The sequence below is a fragment of the Sorex araneus genome, chromosome 9 (assembly GCF_027595985.1).
Source record: "Sorex araneus isolate mSorAra2 chromosome 9, mSorAra2.pri, whole genome shotgun sequence".
NCBI lineage: Eukaryota > Metazoa > Chordata > Mammalia > Eulipotyphla > Soricidae > Sorex > Sorex araneus.
Genome location: NC_073310.1, coordinates 2,960,730 through 2,981,211, shown reverse-complemented (window position 1 = coordinate 2,981,211; position 20,482 = coordinate 2,960,730). Strand labels below are relative to the sequence as shown.

The following is a 20,482-nucleotide window of genomic DNA, read 5'->3' as shown; positions in this document are numbered from 1 at the left end:
GAGGAAGCCGCGCCGTGCTGGGAAACGCTGCTGTGGGGAGGGCCGAGGCCCAGGGCACTGCTAGCTGGGCCCCACTTAGCAAACGGGGTGAGGGTGGGGTGCTCCGGAGGCTGCGCCCCGCGACACGGTGCCGAAGACGCTGCGGCCAGTCGCGCTATGAGTACAGCGGCTGTGAATGGGCGCAGCAGCCCACGACTCCGCCCTGCCAGCGGGTCGGTCGCACGGGCTGTGCAGCAGATGCAGCCGGCCGCGCGCCCCCTGGCCCCGACGCCCCCGGGTGCCCCCTCGGGGCTCCGGCGTGGGGCGTGCAGGACGCGGGCGAGGCCCACGAGGGAACGGCGCGTGCGGGCAGCTCTCAGAAGCCAGCCCCGACTCGGACCGGCCCTCGACGCGCGCACGCACGCACGCTCCCCTGCAGGGGTCTAACCCGGGCGCTCAGGGGGCGCCTGGACGAGGGACAGGGGCGAGCAGCACTGGGCACGCGGCGTGCACGCGCCACGGGGCCCGGCTCGCGCCCGCCCGGAAGTCGCGGGCCCAGTGCGCCTGCGCCGCTCCGCCCCCGCGCCCGCGCAGCCCCGCCCCCGCCTGCCGAGTTGCCCGGCAACCGGCCGGACGCGGCGCGCGCGCGCCATGGAGCGGCCGGGCTGCACCGTGAGCGAGGCGGTGCAGGAGCACCTCAAGCATCTGTGTCTGCACGACTTCCCCTGCGGCATAGGCAGCTGGGTGCGGAGACCCCGGGGCTGGCGGCCGGCGGGTGCTGACCGGGGGGCCCCGGGGCCGAGCTAGGGCGCGCCCGAGACGAGACGTGGAAGAGGCTGGTGGAGCCGAGCTCAGATTAGGACCCCGGGCCGAGGACGTGCACCGTGGACACTGCGGCGGCGGCCTGAGAGCTGACCCAGGGGCCTCCGTCCCCCGTGCACGGCCCCGTCCTGCGCTGCGCAGACACCAGGCTCCTTTTGGGGTGAAAAGCGCTTCTTGAGGCAGGAGCACGCCCCGCCCGAGCTGGCCCTGGACAGAAGCCTGAGGCGGGGGGCCCGGGAGCAGGGTCTGGCTTTCCTGCACGTCGGGCGCGCGGCCCAGCCCCTCTTCCCGCTCCGGTTTCACCCCGGCTCCATCCGAGGTGGTTCAGGAAAGCTGGAGAGCGGAGCTGGAGCGATAGCATAGCGGCGGGTAGGGCGTTTGCCTTGCACGAGGCCAACCCGGGTTCAAATCCCAGCATCCCATATGGTCCCACTCCCACGGCTGGGGGAACCGTGGGAGACCCCGCTGAGAGTCCCTGCAGCGAGGGAGGGGGTCAATTACTCCTGTGCATCGCCGGGTGTGACCCAAAAAGCAAAAAAAAAAAAAAAAAAAAAAAAAGGAAAGCTGGAGAGAAGCGTCTGTCCGCAGGGCACCGGGCAGCCAAAGGAAAGAAAACGTGGCCTCGGTATAGAGGGGCCCTCCTGGGGCAGGCCAGGTGTTGAGAGTGTTCTGGGTCTACCCGGCTGTGGCCCCACCGTCAGAAGGGTCCTTTCGCCCTTGCCCGGATGGCCTGCCCTGGCCTGCACAGGGTCTCTGTCCTGAGCCGAGAATTCTCTTCCTCCCCCCTCAGAACAGGTCTAGCTTCCTCCCTCGGATTGGGCAGTGGCAGCCCGGCCCCCAGGAGGAGCCGTTGCACGCCCTGCTGGACCTGGCCAGCAGCCCGCTCTCGCCCTGGGCCCTGCCCGAAGGCGCCCGCGCCGAGGACCGCTTCCTGAAGGAGCTGGCCATCCGGAACCCCAGGAAAATCAAGGACAGCTTTTTCTACTCCTACTTCACGTCCCTGCACATGGTGGACAAGAAGGCGAGAGCCGGCCGGGGGTCCCCGAGAGAGCCCGTGTCCCCGACGCCCGTCCCCTTAGAGTTTGGGGGCAGACACCGCGCGGGGCTGGCGAGTGTGGGGATGTCAGATCCATCTGTGGCCCTGGACTCCCACCTCCAACAGCTGACCGCTGGCCGCCCGGGGCTCTGTAAGAGATCTCGGCCCCATCTACTCCAGCTGACTTAACCCCGTTGAGCCCTTGGGGTTCCTGACAACTTTGGGGCGCCTCTGGCCCAGGAGCAACCAGCTGCCCTCGGCACCTCCCAGTGCACCGAGGGGCACAGGCCTGGTCCAGCACCCACAGAGCCCCGCAGTGCTGGTTCCCCGCGGGCAGCCCTGCTTCCCAGAGCGCCCAGCTGCCCTTCCTGCCCCTCAGGTGAGCCTGGTGGACAAAGGGCTCCTGAAATTCCTGAGGCTGGAGGAGCTGATCCTGAGTGCCAACCGGATCCAGGACCTGGACAGCGCACACCTGCCCCCGACGCTCAGGGTACGGAGGACCAACTGCCTAGGCACCGGGTCTCAGCGGGAGGGAGGCCCCGGGCCCGCAGTGACCGGCGGGGCAGGCCTGCCCCGGAGTCTCCCGGGAGCCAGAGCTCCTGTCGGGGTGGCGGAGGTTTCGGCAAGTGCACGGTGGTGATGGTGGCAGCGGTGGGTGTGTCATTGGGCCGTGGCACTGCGGTCCTGGAACACGGGGGCTGGGGGTCAGGCAGGGGTGAGGCCCTGCCAGACACAGGCATGAGCCCGAGCACAGCTGGCGAGAACCCCCCAAAAAGATGAGTTTGTATATAAAAGGTTATTTTAATCTTTTTTCTTCTTTGCTTTTTATGTTTTTTTTTTGTTTTTTGGGCCACACCTGGCAGTGCTCAGGGATCTTATGTGGTGCCGAGGATCAAACTTGGTCACTCATGTGTAGGGTCAATGCTCTACCCATTGTACTATCATTCTGGCCCCTCTTTTGTTTTTTAAGAAAATGTACAGTAAGTCTTTTTACTGTGAGAGGTTTATTCTCTATGTATAACTTTGACATAAAAATTTAAGACCATATTTCATAAAGCAGTAAGCACAAAACAGGTAAGATGTTGCTTCTTTTAGGCTTTCATTCCCCCACAAATATCAGTCTCAGAATTACAGCAAAGAGAACTTTAAATCCATTCCCTAGACAGTGATTCTGTGTTTTGGAAAGAGATAGTGCATATGCAGTCTTCATGTACGTTGAAGACTGTTATTGCTGCTGTTAAATAACTTAGAGTTTTACTAGTAAAAACTGATTGGAATATAAAACTTTTTAAAATAAATTTTACTGACCAGTTTTTTTTTTATAGTGATGGGTCAAGAAAGGCTACACATACTACATAATCCACTGTGAATGGAAACTAGTCATTTCAAGTAGATTTAAGTTATAACCCTTGTAATTATGATAGTACCATTTCTTTTTTGCTTATACACATTTTACTACATAAGAGATTCGGGGTATGGTGTCGCCAGCAGGTCAACCTGCACCTGTGGGGCGAGTGCATCAGCAGCCTGACTTCCAGATACCCCAAAATTGCTGCTGTGCCTTTGGCCAAACCCCAACAACTTAGGGCCAAGTTCACCAAGAAATTAAATGGCCAAAAGTTAGGTAAACACCCATAAACCACCTCTGGCTCAGCTATATAAGCTCAAAGCTTCCATCCCTCTTGGAGAGCCTGTCAAGCTACCGAGGATATCCCGCCCGTATGGCAGAGCCTGGCAAGCTACCCGTGACGTATTCGATATGCCAAAAGCAGTAACCACATCGTGCTCTTCATGTTCCTGGAGCGAGCAGATGCCATTGGGCTACATGAGCACGTGACAGGGATGAATGGAGATGTTACTGGCGCCCACTCCAGCAATTGATGAGCAACGGGATGGCAGTGACAGTGACATATACATATATATGTATACACGTACATATGTATATCACAATGAAATATACATTTTTTGTTGTTAATTTTTGCTTTTTGGGCTCACACCGGCAATATTCAGGTGTTACTTCTGGCTCTGCACTCAGGAATTACTCCTGGCAGTGCTCGGGTCCCCCTGGCATATGGGATGCGAGGGCTCGAACCCCAGTCGGCTGTTTGCAAGGCAAACACCTAACTCTCCGGCCCCAATGAAACCCTTTTTGAAAAAGACCAGGGCCGTGGCGATGGCCCGAGGGCTGGAGCACGTGCTTTGCATGCAGGAGCCCAGGTTCGACCCCCAGCAGCACGGGAACCCCCATGCCGATGTAGCCCCCTAGCGTGGCTGGCCGGGGCAGAACCGGCTTAATGATCAAAGTCCTACCAGGTGATCTCTCCACTGAGGGGTCCCCAGAGCGCCCCCCGTGGTGCTGGATGGAGCCCCAGCCTGTCCCCACCAGGCGCCCCCCCCGGGGAGTCGATTCTGATTTCCAGGAATTGACGGTCCCGGAGCTGGCGCAGGGCGTTGGGCAGAGGTGGGTTCCCGAGACCCCCACCATCCCCGGCAGTGCCCCACCCTCTGGCCCTGCCCGCCCCTCCCGCTCCAGATGTTTCACTTTGCTGCTTCGGTGCTGGGGATGGCACCTGCGATGCCAGCCAGGCGGTGCCAGGGACGAACTGCAGACCCCGCGCCCCCCCCCCCCGCAAGGCCCGTGTTCGAGTGTCCAGGAAAGGAGGGAGAAACCCCCGTCCACTCGGTGCCCGCAGGTGCTGGAGCTCTACGGGAACCAGCTGCGGAGCCTGGAGTGTCTGTGCGCGCACCCCCCGCCCCGCCTGCAGCACCTGGGCGCCGGCCACAACCGGCTGCTGGGCCCCCATGAGAGCCTCTTCCTCACCTCGGAGCACTGGTGACCTGGGCCCCGGGGAGGCGGGGGCGGGCTGGCGAGGGCCCCCACCCCAGAGGGGCGACCAGGCATGTCTGCCCAGTGCCGGGCAGGCTGGGGGGCTGTGGGAGACCCCGCTGAGGGGTCGATGTGGGACCCAGAGTCCCTGCAGCGAGGGAGGGGGCCAGGCCCCCCGAGAGGCACGGGTCACACTCCTGGCCCCGAGAGCCAGGCGCCCCGTGTCCTGGGACAGGCAGCAGCTGTGGCCCTGCCCGCTCTGAGCTTCCCCTCAGGGAAACCCCCAAACGCCGAGCCTGGTACCCCATGCCCAGGCCCTCGGACACCCACTCCCTACCCCACCCTCGGACCGTATCTTATGCTGAAGGCTGCGGCGAGGGGGGAGTTCTCAGAGCTGGGGGCACCCCGCCTGGTCTGCGCAGAGCAGAGGCCGGGGAACAGTTCTGAGCCCCAGGCCCCGGGTACCCCGCTGGTCCCCACTTTCACCCGCCTCTGCCCCCACACCCGCTGCCCCGCCCGCCAGTCTCCTCTTCCTGGTGAGGGACCACCTGGGTGCGCGGCTCAGCTGCTTGCGGGACGCTCGGGGTTTCCCCGGGAAGAACTGAGCTGTGGGGGGAAGTCAGGGGCAAAGGGCACCCCGAGGTCCCCACCCACCTCAGCAGCTGGCCACGGCGGTCCTGGCGCAGCCCTGGCGGCTGGACTGTCCTCCGTACCCTGATGGCTGGGCCGTCCCCCGGGCCCTCGGCCCCGCTCCCCCAGGCCCAGCCTCGTCTCCCTGGACTTGAGCTTCAACAACCTGACGGACCTGCAGGCCATGACGGCCGCGCTCCGCTCGCTCGGGCAGCTCCGGCTGCTGCTGCTGCTGGGCAACCCGCTGGCGCTGGTGGCGCATTACCGCGGCTTCACCATCGACAGCCTGGCGCCGCTCTGCGTGCTGGACGACCTCACCGTGACGGCCAGCGAGAAGCACCAGTTCCGGGGGCTCAGCCAGGAGGCGGGTGAGGCGGCTGGCGGCTGGCGGGGTGTCTGGCCCGGCCTGGCCCGGCCTGGGAGGCGGGAGCCCAGGGCCCTCGTGGCCCACGGGAACTGGGTGGAAATTTCTTTTTCTTTTTCTTAATTTAATTTTTATAAAGTCGTTTGCAATATTTTATTACCTTCAATATTCAAACACCCATCCCCCCTCCATTGCATCTTCCCACCACCATATTTCAGATGTGTCCATCCTGAATCCCAAACCCTGCTTCCAAAGCAGAACCGAAACAATTTATTTTGTGTTGCTTGTTATGAGTAATCTGCTAACAATGGTCCCACAAAAGGTTTCTTAGAGCAAAGTGTGTGAAGATTATTGTACTTCACCCAGGGGCTATTAAGCCCTTCTTTTTTTTTTTTAATTCTGTTTTTGTTTGTTTTGATTTTTGGGTCACTCCTGGCTCTGCACTCAGGAATCACTCCTGGCGGTGCTCAGGGGACCATATTGGATGCTGGGAATCGAACTCGGGTCAGCTGCATGCAAGGCAAACGCCCTACCTGCTGTGCTATCGCTCCAACCCCCACTAAACCTTTCTATGAGAGATTACTAATCTGCTAAAGGTTGAGGCATATGTGCATATATATATACATATATACACATATCTATTTGTATACGTATATATATTTGCCTCTAAGATTGGCTGCCTTCTACTCTAAACCCCGTCAAACGTGGTGTGCCACTCTTGGAATATCAGTGGTGTAAATACCAGGTGTCCAGGAATAGATTCACTCCTGGGTAAGGCCCGTCCGAGCGTGCGGAGAGCGGCCATGAGCCCGGCGGTGGTTGAGTTCTGGAGTTTTTGGCTGCCGGGGCTGGCCCCGTTGGGGCTGGTGGGGAACTCACCTGTGGGCGATGATTTCTTCACACCCACAGTGGCTTGTGGGTCTATGGAGTCCCCTTCTGGTCGGGTGTCGGAACACAGAGGACAATGGCCTCCCCACTGTGGGCCAGGCGGGCTCTGGCAGTCGTGCCAGGCCGCGACTCTGGTGCCTGAGAGACGGCAAGGAAAGGCGGGCGGTCGGCGGGTATGGGTCTTCCCACCGCCGGGCTGGGGACAGCCCACATCAGCCAGGGTCCCAGAGCCCTGGCCGGCTCCAGCGTCCTCCCCGCCCCCGCAGGCCTCCTGGAGAACAAGGCGCAGATCACGGTGACCATTGACAACTTGCGCGGCCTCGTGGACTCCTCCATCTGGGACCCGGAGCCTGGCCCCGACGGGCCCTTCATCGCCTACAGCTATTACGTCACCTACGACTTCGTGGAGGATGAAGAAAGCACGAAGGAGTATGAGGATGTGCTGGCCGAGGTGCGCCTGCAGGCTGCCTGGCCGTGGGGGTGTGGGGGCCCCTCAGCCCAGAGCTCCCTCCGCTGACCCCCTGCCAGTCACGCTCCTAACTCTCCCTCTACCTGTCCCTCTAGAAATGGGAGCAAGGGCAGGGCCGGAGCGATAGCACAGCGGGTAGGGTGTTTGCTTTGCATGCGGCCGACCTAGGTTCAATTCCCAGCATCTCATAGGGTCCCCTGAGCACCTTTAGGAGTGATTCCTGCGTGCAGAGCCAGGAGGAACCCCTGAGCATCATGGGATGTAGCCCAAAAAGCAGAAGAAGGAGGGAAAAAAAAAGAAATGGGAGCAAACGGCCTAGCAGGGGCCATCGGGGGGCTGCAGCCCTGCCTCCCCACCCCAGAGGGCACAGCCCGTGCAGAAGCTGGCACCTCTGCTTCACCTCGAGTTTGGCCGGAAGCAGACGTGGGCACCGTGGGCCCTTCTGCCCAGCCGCGAGACGGGGACCAGCGGGATCTTCCCTCCTCTGCCAGATCGTCAGGCCTCCTTCCATGGACCGCTTCAGCGAGGAGTTGGGTGGCGAGGAGGTCGAGGCTGGTGAGAGCCTGCAGGACGAAGAGCAGGCTTCCCAAGACACGGGCATGGAGGAATCCGACCTGTCCCGAGAGTCGTCTGGCAGGCAGAGCACCGTGAGGACTCGGAACTCGGAAGAGAACGAGCTGGCTAAGCTGCGGCCCCTGATGGATCTCCGGGTGGTCTCGTCGCCCGGGTGAGGAGGGGACCGAGCCTGAAGGGTGCGGCATGGTTCCACTTGGGCGGCGGCTGCTGTAAGGGGCAGCCCCGAGGGCTCAGTGCCTCGAGCAGGCTTGGGGCCCACCCAGCGCTCCTGCCAAGCACCGTGAGCACTGCTGGACGTGGCCCCCAAACCTCTCCCTGATGTTTTTTGCTTTTTTGGTCACACCCAGCGATGCACAAGGGTTACTCCTGGCTCTGCACTCAGGAATTACCCCTGGCGGTGCTCAGGGGGCCATATGGGATGCTGGGATTAGAACCCGGGTCGGCCGCGTGCACGGCAAATGCCCTACCCGCTGTGCTATCGCTCCAGCCCCTTGATGCCATTTTCTGATTTGCTCTCGGTGGGTCTCGCTGGTCCCTCGATGCTCACCGCCCTGCCTCCCCAGGACAGTGCTCTTCAGCACCACCCGCAAGCCCTACGGTGACGTCGTTTTCTACAGCTACCAGATGCAGCACAACATCAAGGGGCTGGCGCCTCTCAAGACCTTCCTGCTGTCGGGGACCACCATCACCGTCGTGGAGGAGAAGGTGAGCCCTCCGCGCGCGCAGCGTTCCCCGGACAGACGGGCCCGGCCGACTCCAGCGCGCTGCCACGCCATTGCTCTGCCCCTAGATTCTCTCCTGGAACGTGTCGCCGCCCTCCAGCCCCATGTCTTTAAAAAGAGGCAAAGGGGACAAGAGAGGAAGTAAGGACAAAAGCAAGAAGGAGAAGGAGAAAGACAAGAAGAAGGAGAAGGACAAGAAGGGCAAAGGGCACAGACAGTCGTTGAAGGTAGGGGGTGTCTGCCGATGGGGCGGCACTGCAGGCCACTGCCGGGCCTGGACCACATATCCCCCCCCCACAGGAACCGGCATCCAAGAAGACAAAGGTGGTTTCCAAGTTGCTCCGCCAGGACGCCCCCATCCTGAGGGTGCTGGGCAGAGCCCACATCCCCCTGGAGCCCCTGGTGGCCGGGGACTCCACCGTGTCCATGGTGGTCAACTTAGGGGTGATCCGCACGATGGAATCTGACAGACTGACCTTTATGAGGGTACAGTGGCCCCCGAGCCCGCCTCAGGCCCCACACGGGCAGCCCTGTAGCATGCAGGCAGATGGGGAGGGTGTGAGGTGTCTTGCCAGAGCCTGCCGGCCTTCCAGCAGAGGGGAGCCCCCCGAGCCACCCCCCACGCCAACAAGCGTGTCTCTGTGGTTCTCAGGCTTTCAAGTTGAAGACTAAGAAATCCCGGCGAGGTGAGAGCTGCTGACGGGGTGGGGCCGGGGGGCAGATGGGTGTGTGGTGGGCTCCCAACTGCCGTGGCGCTGGCTGCTGTTTGCCGAGTCGGGGATTGAGGCCAGGGTGGGCCTTTGTGTTCATCCCCCCAGCGCTGGATCAGGCCAAGTCCAGGTCCAGGCAACAGCTAGGTAAGTAGCCGGCCCCAGAGGCGGGGCTCAGGGCTCGCACAGGCAGTGGGATGGAAAGACCCCCTCTTCTCAGTGGCCCGGGGCAGGAGACGGGCAGGGTCCATGATGTGGGGTGCCCATTTGGGTGGCAAGACAGCTGGGACCAGGGCAGTGGGGAGAGGTCAGCGACAGGAGCGCCCGGGCACGTGGGGCGCTGGCGCTCTCGGTTAAGGTGAATTCCCTGCATTTTTATCTCAGTGAAAGAAATTTCACTGAAAACAGTACAGGGCAAGAAAACTGCAGCAGAGACGTTGTGGGAGGTCCTGGGGGGGGGGCGGTCCTGAAGGCAGCGGGCTGCCAGGAGGGTCTGCCTGGAGTGGGGGGCACAGGCCGGGGGCTGCTCTGGGAATAGCGGCCCCTCCACTCCTCTCCCCACAGCCCCGCCTGAATGGCCTGGTTGCGGTGGGGAAGGGGGTGATGGGTGGGGGTGGGGGTGCCCCTCGGTGATCCTGGTTGGCGGGCGCAGGGCTGGTGGTCCCACTCGGGGGGAGGCGTGTCCGGGACAGCCACCCGCGGGGCCTGAGCTGGTTCTGGGTGCCGCGTGTCCGCCTTTCAGAGAAGGGGAAGTTTGCAGCGACAGAGTTCGACGAGAGCTACCGGCCCGAGCCGCTCACGGTGGAGCTGCAGGTCCAGCTGAACCAGCACCGCTCTGCCGAGGAGGCGCTGCGTACCGTGGCCCGGGTGTAGGCGCAAAGAAAGACTCTTCCGGCCGCCCGGCGCGTGCTTGCTCTGTCGCGGGGTCTGCAGGGGGCGGGCGGGGGCGTGACCCACACGGGCCACGCCCACTTCCCCTCCCGGAGACGCGACCAGGTGGGCGCATCCGCGCTTTGGGTAGGCGGCGGCCGGCCCCGCCCCTGCCCCGGGAGAGGGGCCCAAGGTGGGTCCATCCTTGCCCTGCCACCCACCTGGGCTTCGGGAGTATGGGTGTCACCTGTAGGGCCCCGCTTCTCCGCCCCCGGGGGAGGGAACAGGGTTTGGGGGGAAGCGGTGACGGGAGCAGAGTAATTAGGCCAGGGAGCCCGCAGCCCGACCTCTTCAGTACTGGGCTCCGCCTGCCCAGCGCTTCCCTGCCCCTCGGTTATCCTGAGGGGTGCAGGGGCCACCCTGGCAAAAATGTCCATTGCTTGTTTTGGGGCCACGCCAGGCGGTGCGCAGGGAGCGCTGTGGCTCTGTGCCGGGGCTCTCTAGCTCTCAGCTCTGCTCGGCTCTCTCCGGCCCCCTGAATTTTGACCATCTGCTAAAACCTGCACCTGGACTCGTCCTCTGCCTTGGCAAGCCCTCTCCAGGCTCTCCCGCGCCTGCCCTTGACCCTGAGTTCTGTGCTCCAGCCATGCTCTGGCTCCATCATGAGCGCTGCCCCAGGCTCTCCTCTGCCTGGCACCCTGCCCCTGCTTTTGAGGTTTGACCCTTCACCTCATTCAGCTCTCCCGGTGACTTAAAGCACTCCAGTCAGTTACTAGCCCGGGTCAGGAGTGTGAGGACACCCTCCAGTGGCACTGCAGTGCTGGGTGGCGCTGCCTGTTTCCAGCCCGCCGCATGCAAAAGGGAGGGGACGAGTCTTTGTCTACACCCCCCCCTCGTCCCCCCCATGTGCCGCGATCCGGCCCAGGAGCTCCTGGTGGGAAGCATCATCCACGGGGCCCGCCCAAGAGGAGCCTGGAGATCACTCCTTCACCCCCTCTTCATGGTCACGGCCCCCCACTACTCCCCTATGCTGGGGTACTGGGCACCAGAACCACCGGTCTCACACTCCACAGCTGTGGAGGATGCGTCATTCTTGCCCACTGACGACCTGGCCATCTGCCCGATGAGTCTGGGGGTGCAGCCTCAGCCCCGAGTGGGCACTGACGTTGAGGTTTGAGGTGTGGGGGGAGCAGCTGCTCTGGAAAGGATTCAAGCACTGATTGTCGTGCGAGGGGCAGCTGAGGGCGTGGGGTCCTGGTGACGTGCTGTCACCTTTCCCAGGCTGCCGGTGGTGCGTAGGGGGAGCGCTGCTCCGCCTGCAGCCCCGCGATGGAACCTGGCTTCCGGTGTCAAACGGGAACCATGAAGACCACCACGGGAGCATTTTTTGAGCCCCTTGGGGTGCCGCCAGTCAGGACAGGCTAAGCAGAGCCCCATTAAGACACAGGCCAACACGTCTATTTTTCAAAAAACAATTATTCAGTTTCAACAGCTACTAGCAAGGAGAGAGAACGCGGTGCTGAGTAAGGCCTGTCGGGAGCACCAGGCCTGCTCTGCGGTCAGTGCTCAGACACTGCGGCCGCCGGGCGCCTGGATCTGAGCGGACTCACAGGCAGGAAAGGAAACAAACACTAAAAGAAACCTAAGAGGAAAGGTTCCCCCTTCCTCAAAAAATGCTTTTGGAGGGAGCAAACAGTAAGTCAGTGTGAGTCAGACTGGAAACTAAGGTTAGAACAGCCACCAAACTTTGGGACAGGGCTACCAAGAGCCCGCTCTGGCCCGCAGGGGAGAGGGCGGGAGGGCAGCTGTGCAGAGTTGGTGAACAAAGTGCGGTGCCCTCGGGCGAAGAACAGGTGCAGTACCAGCCTGAGATGTGGGGGAGGGGCCAGGCTGCCTGGGGCCTACAGCGCCTCTGCAGACAGCTGCCACCGCGGGGGAGATGGGGTCCACCGTGCTTCCCTCTCAGACACGGGGCGGCGGCTCCGGCCCTCAATCCTCTCGTAGGTAGGCGTCGTGCTCCGCCTCAGCCCTCTCGTCCCCTTCCTCCTGTGCTTTCTGACGGAGCTCCTCTGTCTGTGCTTCGGCCAACTTGGTCTCCGCCTTCTGGGAGAGCTGGCGGACCTCCTGCACCTGTGACTTCACCAGCTGGATGTGATTTCTGGCACTTATGGAGGCCTGATCCGCTCCTGCCAAAAGATGGGACAGTGAAGCTGAGCAGCTGCCCAGGGACGCAGCCCGAGTGGAGGACACGAGGCAGTGCTGGGACGAGTGGGCTCGGGAAGCCACTTTCCCACCCTCCCTTCTCAGCCTTCTTCCACACTCAGGTTTGCATCTCGCTCCTCACCCTTAAACCCCAGGACACCCCCCAGTCATCAGCAGCTGTCAAAGTCACTAAGTGCAATTCTATTGTGGTTTTTTGTTTTTTAGTTCCACAAAGAATTTAATAGAATTTTGGGTGGTTTTGGGGGTCCATGTCTAATAACCCTTTGATCGCATGCACGGCAAGTGCCTTACCTGCGGTACTACTCCTCAGGCCCCGGGTTAAGCATCTCAGCCCCTGCATTATCCCTCTGGCACTGTCTAAATATGCATTTTTACGGAGCTCAGAAAGGAACCAGGATGTCACACATGTATGATCAGCTCTCTATCACTGAGATGCATCTCAGGCCCTTTTATTTTTTAAATAACACAAGCAATATATATATATGTATATATATATATATATACACACACACACACATATAGCTCTTCTTTTGTTTTGGTGCCACACCCGGCAATGCTCAGGTGTTACACCTGGCTCTGTATTCAAGAATCACTCCTGGCGGGCTCAAGGGAACACCATATGGAATGTCGGAGGTCAAACTCAGATTGGCAGTGTGCAAGGCAAGTGCCCTACCCACTATACTCTCTCCAGCCACTAGAATGTTCTAGATTACTGATACAGCACCTTGCATATAAAGTTGCTGATGAAAGGACTGATGTCTGGCTAGAGAAACGGCATTAAGTGCCGAGCCCAAGTTTGGCCCAAACACCCACCCACCAAAAAAAATGATGTCTCAATGACTTTTTAGGTAAACCTGTATTTTAAAGTGTTTTAAATAACTGTGTTCTTTTCACAATTTAACTCTACAGTGAAGAATGGTACTATCTCTCCAACCCCAAGTATTTTACTGTTTTAGAGCCACAGCTGTGTAGTACCAGGGACTGAACCCAGGTCAGCCGTGTGCAGAGCCAAATTCGAGTGCTTTACGCACTGTGCTCCCTCTGACCGACACAGCTTGTATTTTAACATACTGATTTTCCAATAAAAGCCAAACTGTATTTGCTGTGAGTTCTTAGAGAGGATACCAGTACAGGCAAGCTGTTGCATGAGAGTTTTTCTCAAACACAGTACTTAAAACTGCAGTTCAAGTGCACCAGATGGAAACTGTTGCTTTTACACTGGTGCAGAGACTGGAGAGTGACCCACTGGGAGCAAGAGCTTTAGGACTTGAGCCAGGTGGCTGAACTCCAGCGTGGCTGCTTGCTGACTGGTACAGCCCCTGGGGTGAATCACTATAACCTCTCCCCCAGTTTCTTCACCTGCAAAGCGCAAATGTTAATAGCTTCTACATTAAAAGAATTCTCTCTAAGCTCGCCACCAAGCCTGAAATAACGGTAGCTCTAAGTGTCCTGGTTTTATCACTTCGTTCCCAGTCTCACTTTCCCCACTTGTACAAAGGTTCATATAGATTCTAAATCTCATCCTACCTGTCATTCCAAGACTAATTCTTCACAAGTTATTTGGAATTTTAAAGTAATGTTTAATTCAATTTTTCCAACTGTTGGGGCTGGAGAGATAGTACATAGCTGTTAAGGCACCTGCCTTGCACATGGCCAACCTGGGTTCAATCCCTGAGCACTGCAAGGTGTGCAGAAAAACGATATTTTCCAATGTTAAATTTTTTTCTCCATTTTCTTTTTTTTTTAAAATGTATGAGTACTGCTATTTATTCAGCCACTGATTAAGCTGATTGAACTGGGTATGAACTCCCCTTTTTTTTATTAATTGAATCACTGTGAGATATAGAAACAGCTTTTATGTTCAAGATTCAGCTGTACAACGATCATTTTTTTCTCCATTTTCTAAATAATACCAACAATTTAGCGTCTACTGGTCTGGTCTACAGGGGAATTTTTCATAACCTGCAAATACAATTCTGGTTAGAAATGACAACATACTCTCACAAAGTCAGAGCCAGAGTAGGGCTCTCGCCCCGAATCCAAAGCCTCATTCTACAGCCAAACCCCAAACAGCACCTCCATAATAAAAGTGTTCACCTGTCTGGTAGGCAGCTTCCGCGGCCATCTCTGAAAGACTCACAGCAGTCATCCAAGAGGTCTCTAGTTTCAAGTACTCTTGCTGCTTTGAAGTCATCTGTAAATTAACCAAAATGTTTTAAATAGCTTCTAGAGGTTAAGCTCATCTAAAGAAATTTACTCAACTAGATTAAGAGAACAGCTGCGTGTGGAGGGGCCTTAATAAAAGATCCGGCAATGCAGTAAGGCAACACTTAATACCGTTTGTTTTTTTTTTTGTTTACCTCAACTCTGGCTCCTATGATCACCTGCCACACTTCATCTTCTTCCTGTGAATTCATTTTCCCAAGTAAACTTGTATATTGCCGATAGAGAGAAATTAAGGTATAGACAGCCTGTAAATACAGAATAATTAAGTATGAGTAAACTACCTGAGGCATACTAGGATTGAGACACCTCAAAGAAATAAAAATCCCTTTACAGAAAACTGGTTCCTCCTCTTCCTCCCCTCACTGAAACTGAACTGTTGTGTATAGCAAAGGAATTGTTCTAGAACATCAGAATCTCTGCTTTTCAATGCGTCAACTTTCATGTCTTTAAAAGTTTGCTAGCAATTCAGACACAGAAAGAAAACACAACAGAGAGAAACTTGGGAGGGTAGGGAAAACAAGCTACTGGAAAACAGAAGTAAAAGAAATGAGATTTGTAACGGGCTTTGGGAACCCCTGTACTATTAAGTCATTTCAGTGGCTTTCAAACTGTATTAGTGGGCTGGAGAAACAGTACAGAGCTTCCCAAACCAGCCCAACCCAAGGACACTTACCTTAGTATAATCTGTGATGGCTTCGATCAGAGCATATGTGGTCTGAGAGAGAAATGTCGAGGTGCTATCTGTTACCAAGGACACTGCCCTCCTCATTAACGCGTCGTTACTGAGAGACTGAGGGTCTGATTTCTGAAAGACAAGAACATTTCGGCCTATTTGCTCACTTTTTAAGCCTGTGTTCTCTCTTGAACACATATTCCTCTTTTTCTCTCCTCACATCTCTCTAAATTTTTTTTTAAATGAATCACCGTGAGATAGCTACAGACTTACAAACTTTTGTGATTACATTTCAGTTACAATGAACGGGTATCCATCCCTCATCTCTCTAAATTTCTTTCAGAAAAGCTATCACTAGAAGGGAGAAAGAAACATGTTAGTACTTTTCCTTCTTCCAAAAAGTATTTGGGTCCTGTTATTTCTCTGTATTGTAAGTAGACAGGAAGAGGTGCCCTGGTAAGTACTTTTGGGAAATAATAAAACTTCAAGAGATTGCCTAGCCCTGAAGCAGCCCAAAGGCATGAAGACTACATCCCTTTGAAATACAAATCCTATTAGACTCTTTGGAGAGGAGAAATGGTGGCACCACCCAGATGCAGAAATCCAAGGCTTCCCTCAGAAAAGGAGAAGCTCAACAACCATCTGAGATTATGAAGGTCATAGCTAGTAAAGGCTTTGCTGTGACAAGGCCCAAATTAACTTGGATACAAATATAAGCAAGCAAACAAACAAAAGACCCAAGAGCAACCACTGCTGGTTGTGGGAGAAAGAAAATCATTCACGGGGCTGGAGCGATAGCACAGTGGGTAGGGCGTTTGCCTTGCATGCAGCTGACCTGGGTTCAATTCCCAGCATCCCATGTGGTCCCCTGAGCACCGCCAGGAGTAATTCCTCAGTGCATGAACCAGGAGTAACCCTTGTGCATTGCCGGGTATGACCCAAAAAGAAAAAAGAAAAAAAGAAACTTCACTGCTGAGGGAATGTTGGCCTTTTAGGAAAACAGTATTCCTAAAAATCTAGGGATTAAGCATCCATCTGACTCTGCAACCCAACTAGGATCCACACAAAATGGAGAAGACATTTGGACATACGTTCCTTGAAGCATTACTCACAGTAGCCCAAATCTGGAAATAACCCAAGTGTCTGAGAATAGATAACTGAATAAAGAAACTGGTACACGTACACAATGGAATATTACTCAGCCATAATAAAATATAAAAGTCATGCAGTTTGCTGTTACATGGAGGGACCTGTAAAGTAGCACGCTGAGTGAAATTAGTCAGAGGGAGAGAGACAGACATAGAATGATCTCTCTCATATATGGTTATAAGGAAACATAACAGGATAACAAATACCCAAAGACAGTGAGAACTGGTAGTCAGCAGGAAGCACCACTGGAGGGAGCCAGGAGGTAGGACAGGAATGGGACAAGGACTATAGTGGAGTCAAGATTAGCCAGGAGTCAAGATTAGCCGGATTTTAAAATACACTTAAAAAATGCATTTTAAAAAGTGCCCCTCACAGAGGTAGACTGGTGAGAGGCAAATGGGGTAAACTGGTGGAGGAAAGCAGACATTGGTGCTGAAATAATGTACGCCTGAAAGCCAAGTATGAGTAACTCTGTAATCTCAAAGTGACTAACAAAACTTGGATGTATGTAGAAAACTCCAGGGAAAATCCATTCCGAGTAGTTATATATAATATCTTCCTAAAAGTCACCTGGGGCTTTTTCCCCTCTGGAGAAGCCCATGTTCTCTCTCTCTCTTTTTTATTTTTGCTTTCTTTGGGTCACATCATCGATGCACAGAGGTTACTCCTGGCTCTGTACTCAGGAATCACTCCTGGTGATGCTCAGGGGACCATATGGGATGTTGGGAATCGAACCTGGGTCGGCCGTGTGCAAGGCAAATGCCCTACCCGCTGTGCTATCGCTCCAGCCCCCATGTTTTCTCTTGAACACATATTTCCTCTCCTTCCTGTCATATTTTTCAGTAAAATCTCTCTCTCTCTCTCTCTCTCTCTCTCTCTCTCACACACACACACACAGACACACACACACAAATGCTTTCATTCAAAAGGTAAAAATTAAAAACTTCTAAAGCTTCCACTTAATTCAGGTTTGCTCCTGGAGCCCATGTTCGCCCTTGGACACATACCTCGCTTGCTCATCTATGTTTTATTGCTTGCCTATTTCCATTCGGGAAAAGTCTGTGTTCTCAAATGTACTGATTTCTTCCTTTCTCTCTCCTCACATCTTTCTAGAGTTTCAATTAAAAACCTGCTCACTCCACCAAATAATAATAAATAAAATGAGGTTTCCATTCAATTCCACTGCTATGTTTAGAAACAAGCTTCAGCTGGTTTTAAGCTAAAAATTGCTACTTATTGTTAACTTTCTATTTTATTTAGGCCAGTTAAGGTAATACAAGGAAATAATTCCAGAGTATACTTTATATCTATTTTCATTCCTTATTCTCTTTTCCCAAAAGTTTATAGAAGGGGCCAGAAATTAAATCAGTAAGCTCCATGAAGTCACTGCTCGTTACTGCTGAACCTAGGCTTAAGAACATATGAACTGAAAAACAAGTCCAAAAATGATTTTGGGAGGTGTGGGCTGTGCTAACTGTGGCTGAGAATGACCGAGTACTCACACAAGGCTTTTAAGGATCACATTCATCAATAGACAGGCATGACAGGTGAAATGAGACACAGAAAGAATCTAAGATGGGGCTGGAGCGATAGCACAGCGGGTAGGGCGTTTGCCTTGCACGAGGCCGACCCGGGTTCGAATCCCAGCATCCCATATGGTCCCCTGAGCACCGCCAGGAGTAATTCCTGAGTGCATGAGCCAGGAATAACCCCTGTGCATTGCCGGGTGTGACCCAAAAAGCAGAAAAAAAAAAAAGGGGTTTGCTGCTTTCCTATTCAGCTCTTCCCACAAAGCATGTAACTAGTGATTCTACTGGACGTCTTTTCTAAAACTGAACGCTTGGGGATTACTCCCCCCAAAACCTTTATCCCTCAAAAGGTAATTACATTCTTTCAGTCTTTAATTTCTTTCTTTGGGGAGGAGGTGGTGGAGAGGAAGGTAAGACTGCAGGTAAGGCTTACTCCTGGCTCTGTGCTCAGGAGTCATTTGTGGCAGGGCCGAGGGGACCATATGGAGTGCTGGGGAATGTGGAAGGCACCTTACCCACTGCACAGCACTGAAGGTGACATCATCTAAATCCATCAGCTGCACCTAGGACCACATCTGGCCCACTCTCTCTCTCTCTCTCTCTCTCTTTTTTTTTTTTTTGCTTTCTGGGTCACACCCGGCGATGCACAGGGGTCACTCCTGGCTCTGCACTCAGGAATGACTCCTGGCAGTGCTGGGGGACCATATGGGATGCTGGGAATCGAACCCGGGTTGGCCACAGGCAAGGCAAACGCCCTACCCGCTGTGCTATCACTCCAGCCCCGGGCCCACTTCTCTTGACCTCTGCTGCCTGCTGCCCACCAGCTCAAGTGAGGAATCCAGCACGTCTCTGACTGGCCTTTGTAGCTCCACACAGCAACCTTAAAAATCCTCCTCCTGGGCCAGAGGGATAGTACCGCCAGGAGGGCACTTGCCTGGCATGTGATGGCCCCGCTCAACCCCCAGCACCCCATGGTTCCCTGAAGAGCGCTGTCCCCGAGCACAGCTGGGTACGGCCAAGCACTAAAATCCTTTGGGCCTTCTTTTTGTAAATAACACTCAGAAGCTTTACAACAGTTCACAAAGCACGAAACACAGTTGGACTTGGGCTACCTCGGCCTCACCAATTACTCTCTCTTTCCCTCGTTCTCTCCAGTCTGAATCTCTTGCGTCCCTTCTGCACAGCAGCACGGGCGTCGTTCCCCACCCCCCACCTCCCCTCCCTCCTTAAGGTGTCAAAGGAAACAGGCGGGAGCTGCCTGCTTAGGGAGATCAAAGCTGCTCGAAAATTTTCTCACTAGCAACTTCTCTTTGGCTCAAGAAATACAAGGGGTGGGGCTGGAGCGATAGCACAGCAGGGAGGGCGTTTGCCTTGCATGCGACCCACCCGGGTTGGATTCCCAGCATCCCATAGGGTCCCCCGAGCACTGCCAGGAGTAATTCCTGAGCACAGAGTCAGAAGTAACCCCTGAGCATTGCCGGGTGTGACCCAAAAGCAAAAAAAAAAAGCAAAAAAAAAATACAAGGGGAGCCCTGCCAGACACATGGAGATCCGTGAAGCAGGTGGCCAATGATTTCACTGTTGGTCGCGGCCTCCCCTCACTCCGTGTTCATGCTTCCGCACAGCACGCGTCACTGGGTGCTTTTACATCGACAATTTGGGGGGGCCCTGGGCTACATCCGGCAGTGCTCAGGGTCACTCCAGGCGGTGCTCAGGGTGACTCCTGACGTGATCAGGGGTCACTCCTGATGGCGCTCGGTAATCACTCCTGAGGGGGCTCGGGGGTCACGCCTGACGGAGCTCGGGGGTCACACCTGACGATGCTCAGGAATCAGTCCTCACGGGGCTCGGGGGTCACTCCTGATGACAGTCAGGGGTTACTCCTAATGATACTCAGCGGTCACTCCTGGCGGGGCTTGGGGTCACTCCTGATGATACTCAGAGGTCACTCCTGGGAGGGCTCAGGTCACTCCTGATGGGGCTCGGGGGTCACTTCTGACGGGGCTCGGGGGTCACTCCTGACGGGGCTCGGGGGTCACGCCTGACGGTGCTCAGGAATCAGTCCTCACGGGGCTCGGGGGTCACTCATGATATCACTCCTGAGGGGGATCAGGGGTCACTCCTAATGATACTCAGGGGTCACTCCTGGCGGGGCTCAGAGGTCACTCCTGACGGGGCACGGGGGTCACTCCTGGCGGTGCGCAGGGGGCCACAGGTGGTGCCGGGGATCGAACCCGGGTCGCCGCGTGAAGGCAAACGCCCTCCCCGCGTACCACCGCTGCGCACCCGTTACTCGGATTTCCTTCGCTCCGCTTCTTTGCTCCCGGGGACGGACGCTGTGGAACCCGGGTTCCTCCGGGCCGGCGTTACCTGCGCGATGGGCACCGCACACAGGGCCGCGCCGAGCCCCACGGCCGCCGGCCGGTGCCACGGCCTCAGCAACTCCGAGAGGCGGCGCCTCCTGCAGCTCGCCACGGCCGGCCCCGGTCGGCACCTGCGGAGACGAGGCCGTGAGCCCGCGCGCGGAGCCGGCGGCGACTCCCGCCCACACGGACCCGCGGGTACCTGAAGTAGGAGGCGACGCTCCGCCACAGCCAACGCCTCAGCGCCGCCATCCCGCGGCCCGCGGACGCAGCGCGCAGCCGCCGGAAGTGACGCCGCTTCATGGGCCGGGGGCGGGGCGCGGCCTCCTCGGGGCGGGGCCAGAGCTCCGGCCCCGCTCCGAGGTGCTGCAGGATTGGGCGGCCGGGAGGGGGCGGGGCTCAGGGCAACGGCCTGTCAACCGCCTC

At 56.4% G+C, this 20,482-nt stretch overlaps 2 protein-coding genes across 4 annotated transcripts; one reads left to right on the top strand and one right to left on the bottom strand.

Moving 5' to 3' along the window:
- Positions 1–630: 630 nt before the first annotated feature.
- On the top strand, positions 631–9,910 carry LRRC43 (leucine rich repeat containing 43). Its single transcript, XM_012933296.2, has 13 exons — positions 631–723; positions 1,592–1,822; positions 2,217–2,327; positions 4,531–4,670; positions 5,424–5,662; positions 6,813–6,997; positions 7,507–7,742; positions 8,155–8,296; positions 8,382–8,540; positions 8,614–8,799; positions 8,966–8,999; positions 9,132–9,170; positions 9,766–9,910. Exons 1-13 carry the CDS (start codon positions 631–633, stop codon positions 9,894–9,896), a joined length of 1,926 nt encoding a protein of 641 aa, XP_012788750.2. The 3' UTR covers positions 9,897–9,910.
- A 1,439-nt stretch (positions 9,911–11,349) lies between these two features.
- On the bottom strand, positions 11,350–20,398 carry DIABLO (diablo IAP-binding mitochondrial protein). Of its 3 annotated transcripts, XM_055147026.1 has the most exons (6): positions 20,259–20,398; positions 20,064–20,187; positions 15,016–15,147; positions 14,477–14,587; positions 14,214–14,310; positions 11,350–12,079 (listed from the first exon to the last, which is right to left on the bottom strand). In XM_055147026.1, exons 1-6 carry the CDS (start codon positions 20,357–20,359, stop codon positions 11,883–11,885), a joined length of 762 nt encoding a protein of 253 aa, XP_055003001.1. In that variant the 5' UTR covers positions 20,360–20,398; the 3' UTR covers positions 11,350–11,882. The 3 variants fall into 3 exon arrangements, with proteins under 3 accessions (XP_055003001.1, XP_055003003.1, XP_055003002.1); XM_055147028.1 differs by lacking the exon at positions 20,064–20,187 and having other exon boundaries at positions 20,259–20,357; XM_055147027.1 differs by lacking the exon at positions 20,259–20,398 and having other exon boundaries at positions 19,980–20,115.
- Between the last annotated feature and the right edge of the window lie 84 nt (positions 20,399–20,482).

What these genes read in the sequence shown, in the direction of transcription:
- DIABLO (XM_055147026.1), bottom strand. Translation starts at nt 20,359, where the DNA reads ATGAAGCGGCGTCACTTCCGGCGGCTGCGCGCTGCGTCCGCGGGCCGC. An exon ending in CCATCACAGATTATACTAAG is followed by an intron (nt 14,588 to 15,015) that starts GTAAGTGTCCTT and finishes CTGTATTTACAG; the next exon opens with GCTGTCTATACCTTAATTTC. An exon ending in GGAAGCTGCCTACCAGACAG is followed by an intron (nt 12,080 to 14,213) that starts GTGAACACTTTT and finishes ATCTTTTGGCAG; the next exon opens with GAGCGGATCAGGCCTCCATA.
- LRRC43 (XM_012933296.2), top strand. Translation starts at nt 631, where the DNA reads ATGGAGCGGCCGGGCTGCACCGTGAGCGAGGCGGTGCAGGAGCACCTC. An exon ending in ACCTGCCCCCGACGCTCAGG is followed by an intron (nt 2,328 to 4,530) that starts GTACGGAGGACC and finishes CGGTGCCCGCAG; the next exon opens with GTGCTGGAGCTCTACGGGAA. An exon ending in CGGGTGGTCTCGTCGCCCGG is followed by an intron (nt 7,743 to 8,154) that starts GTGAGGAGGGGA and finishes CTGCCTCCCCAG; the next exon opens with GACAGTGCTCTTCAGCACCA.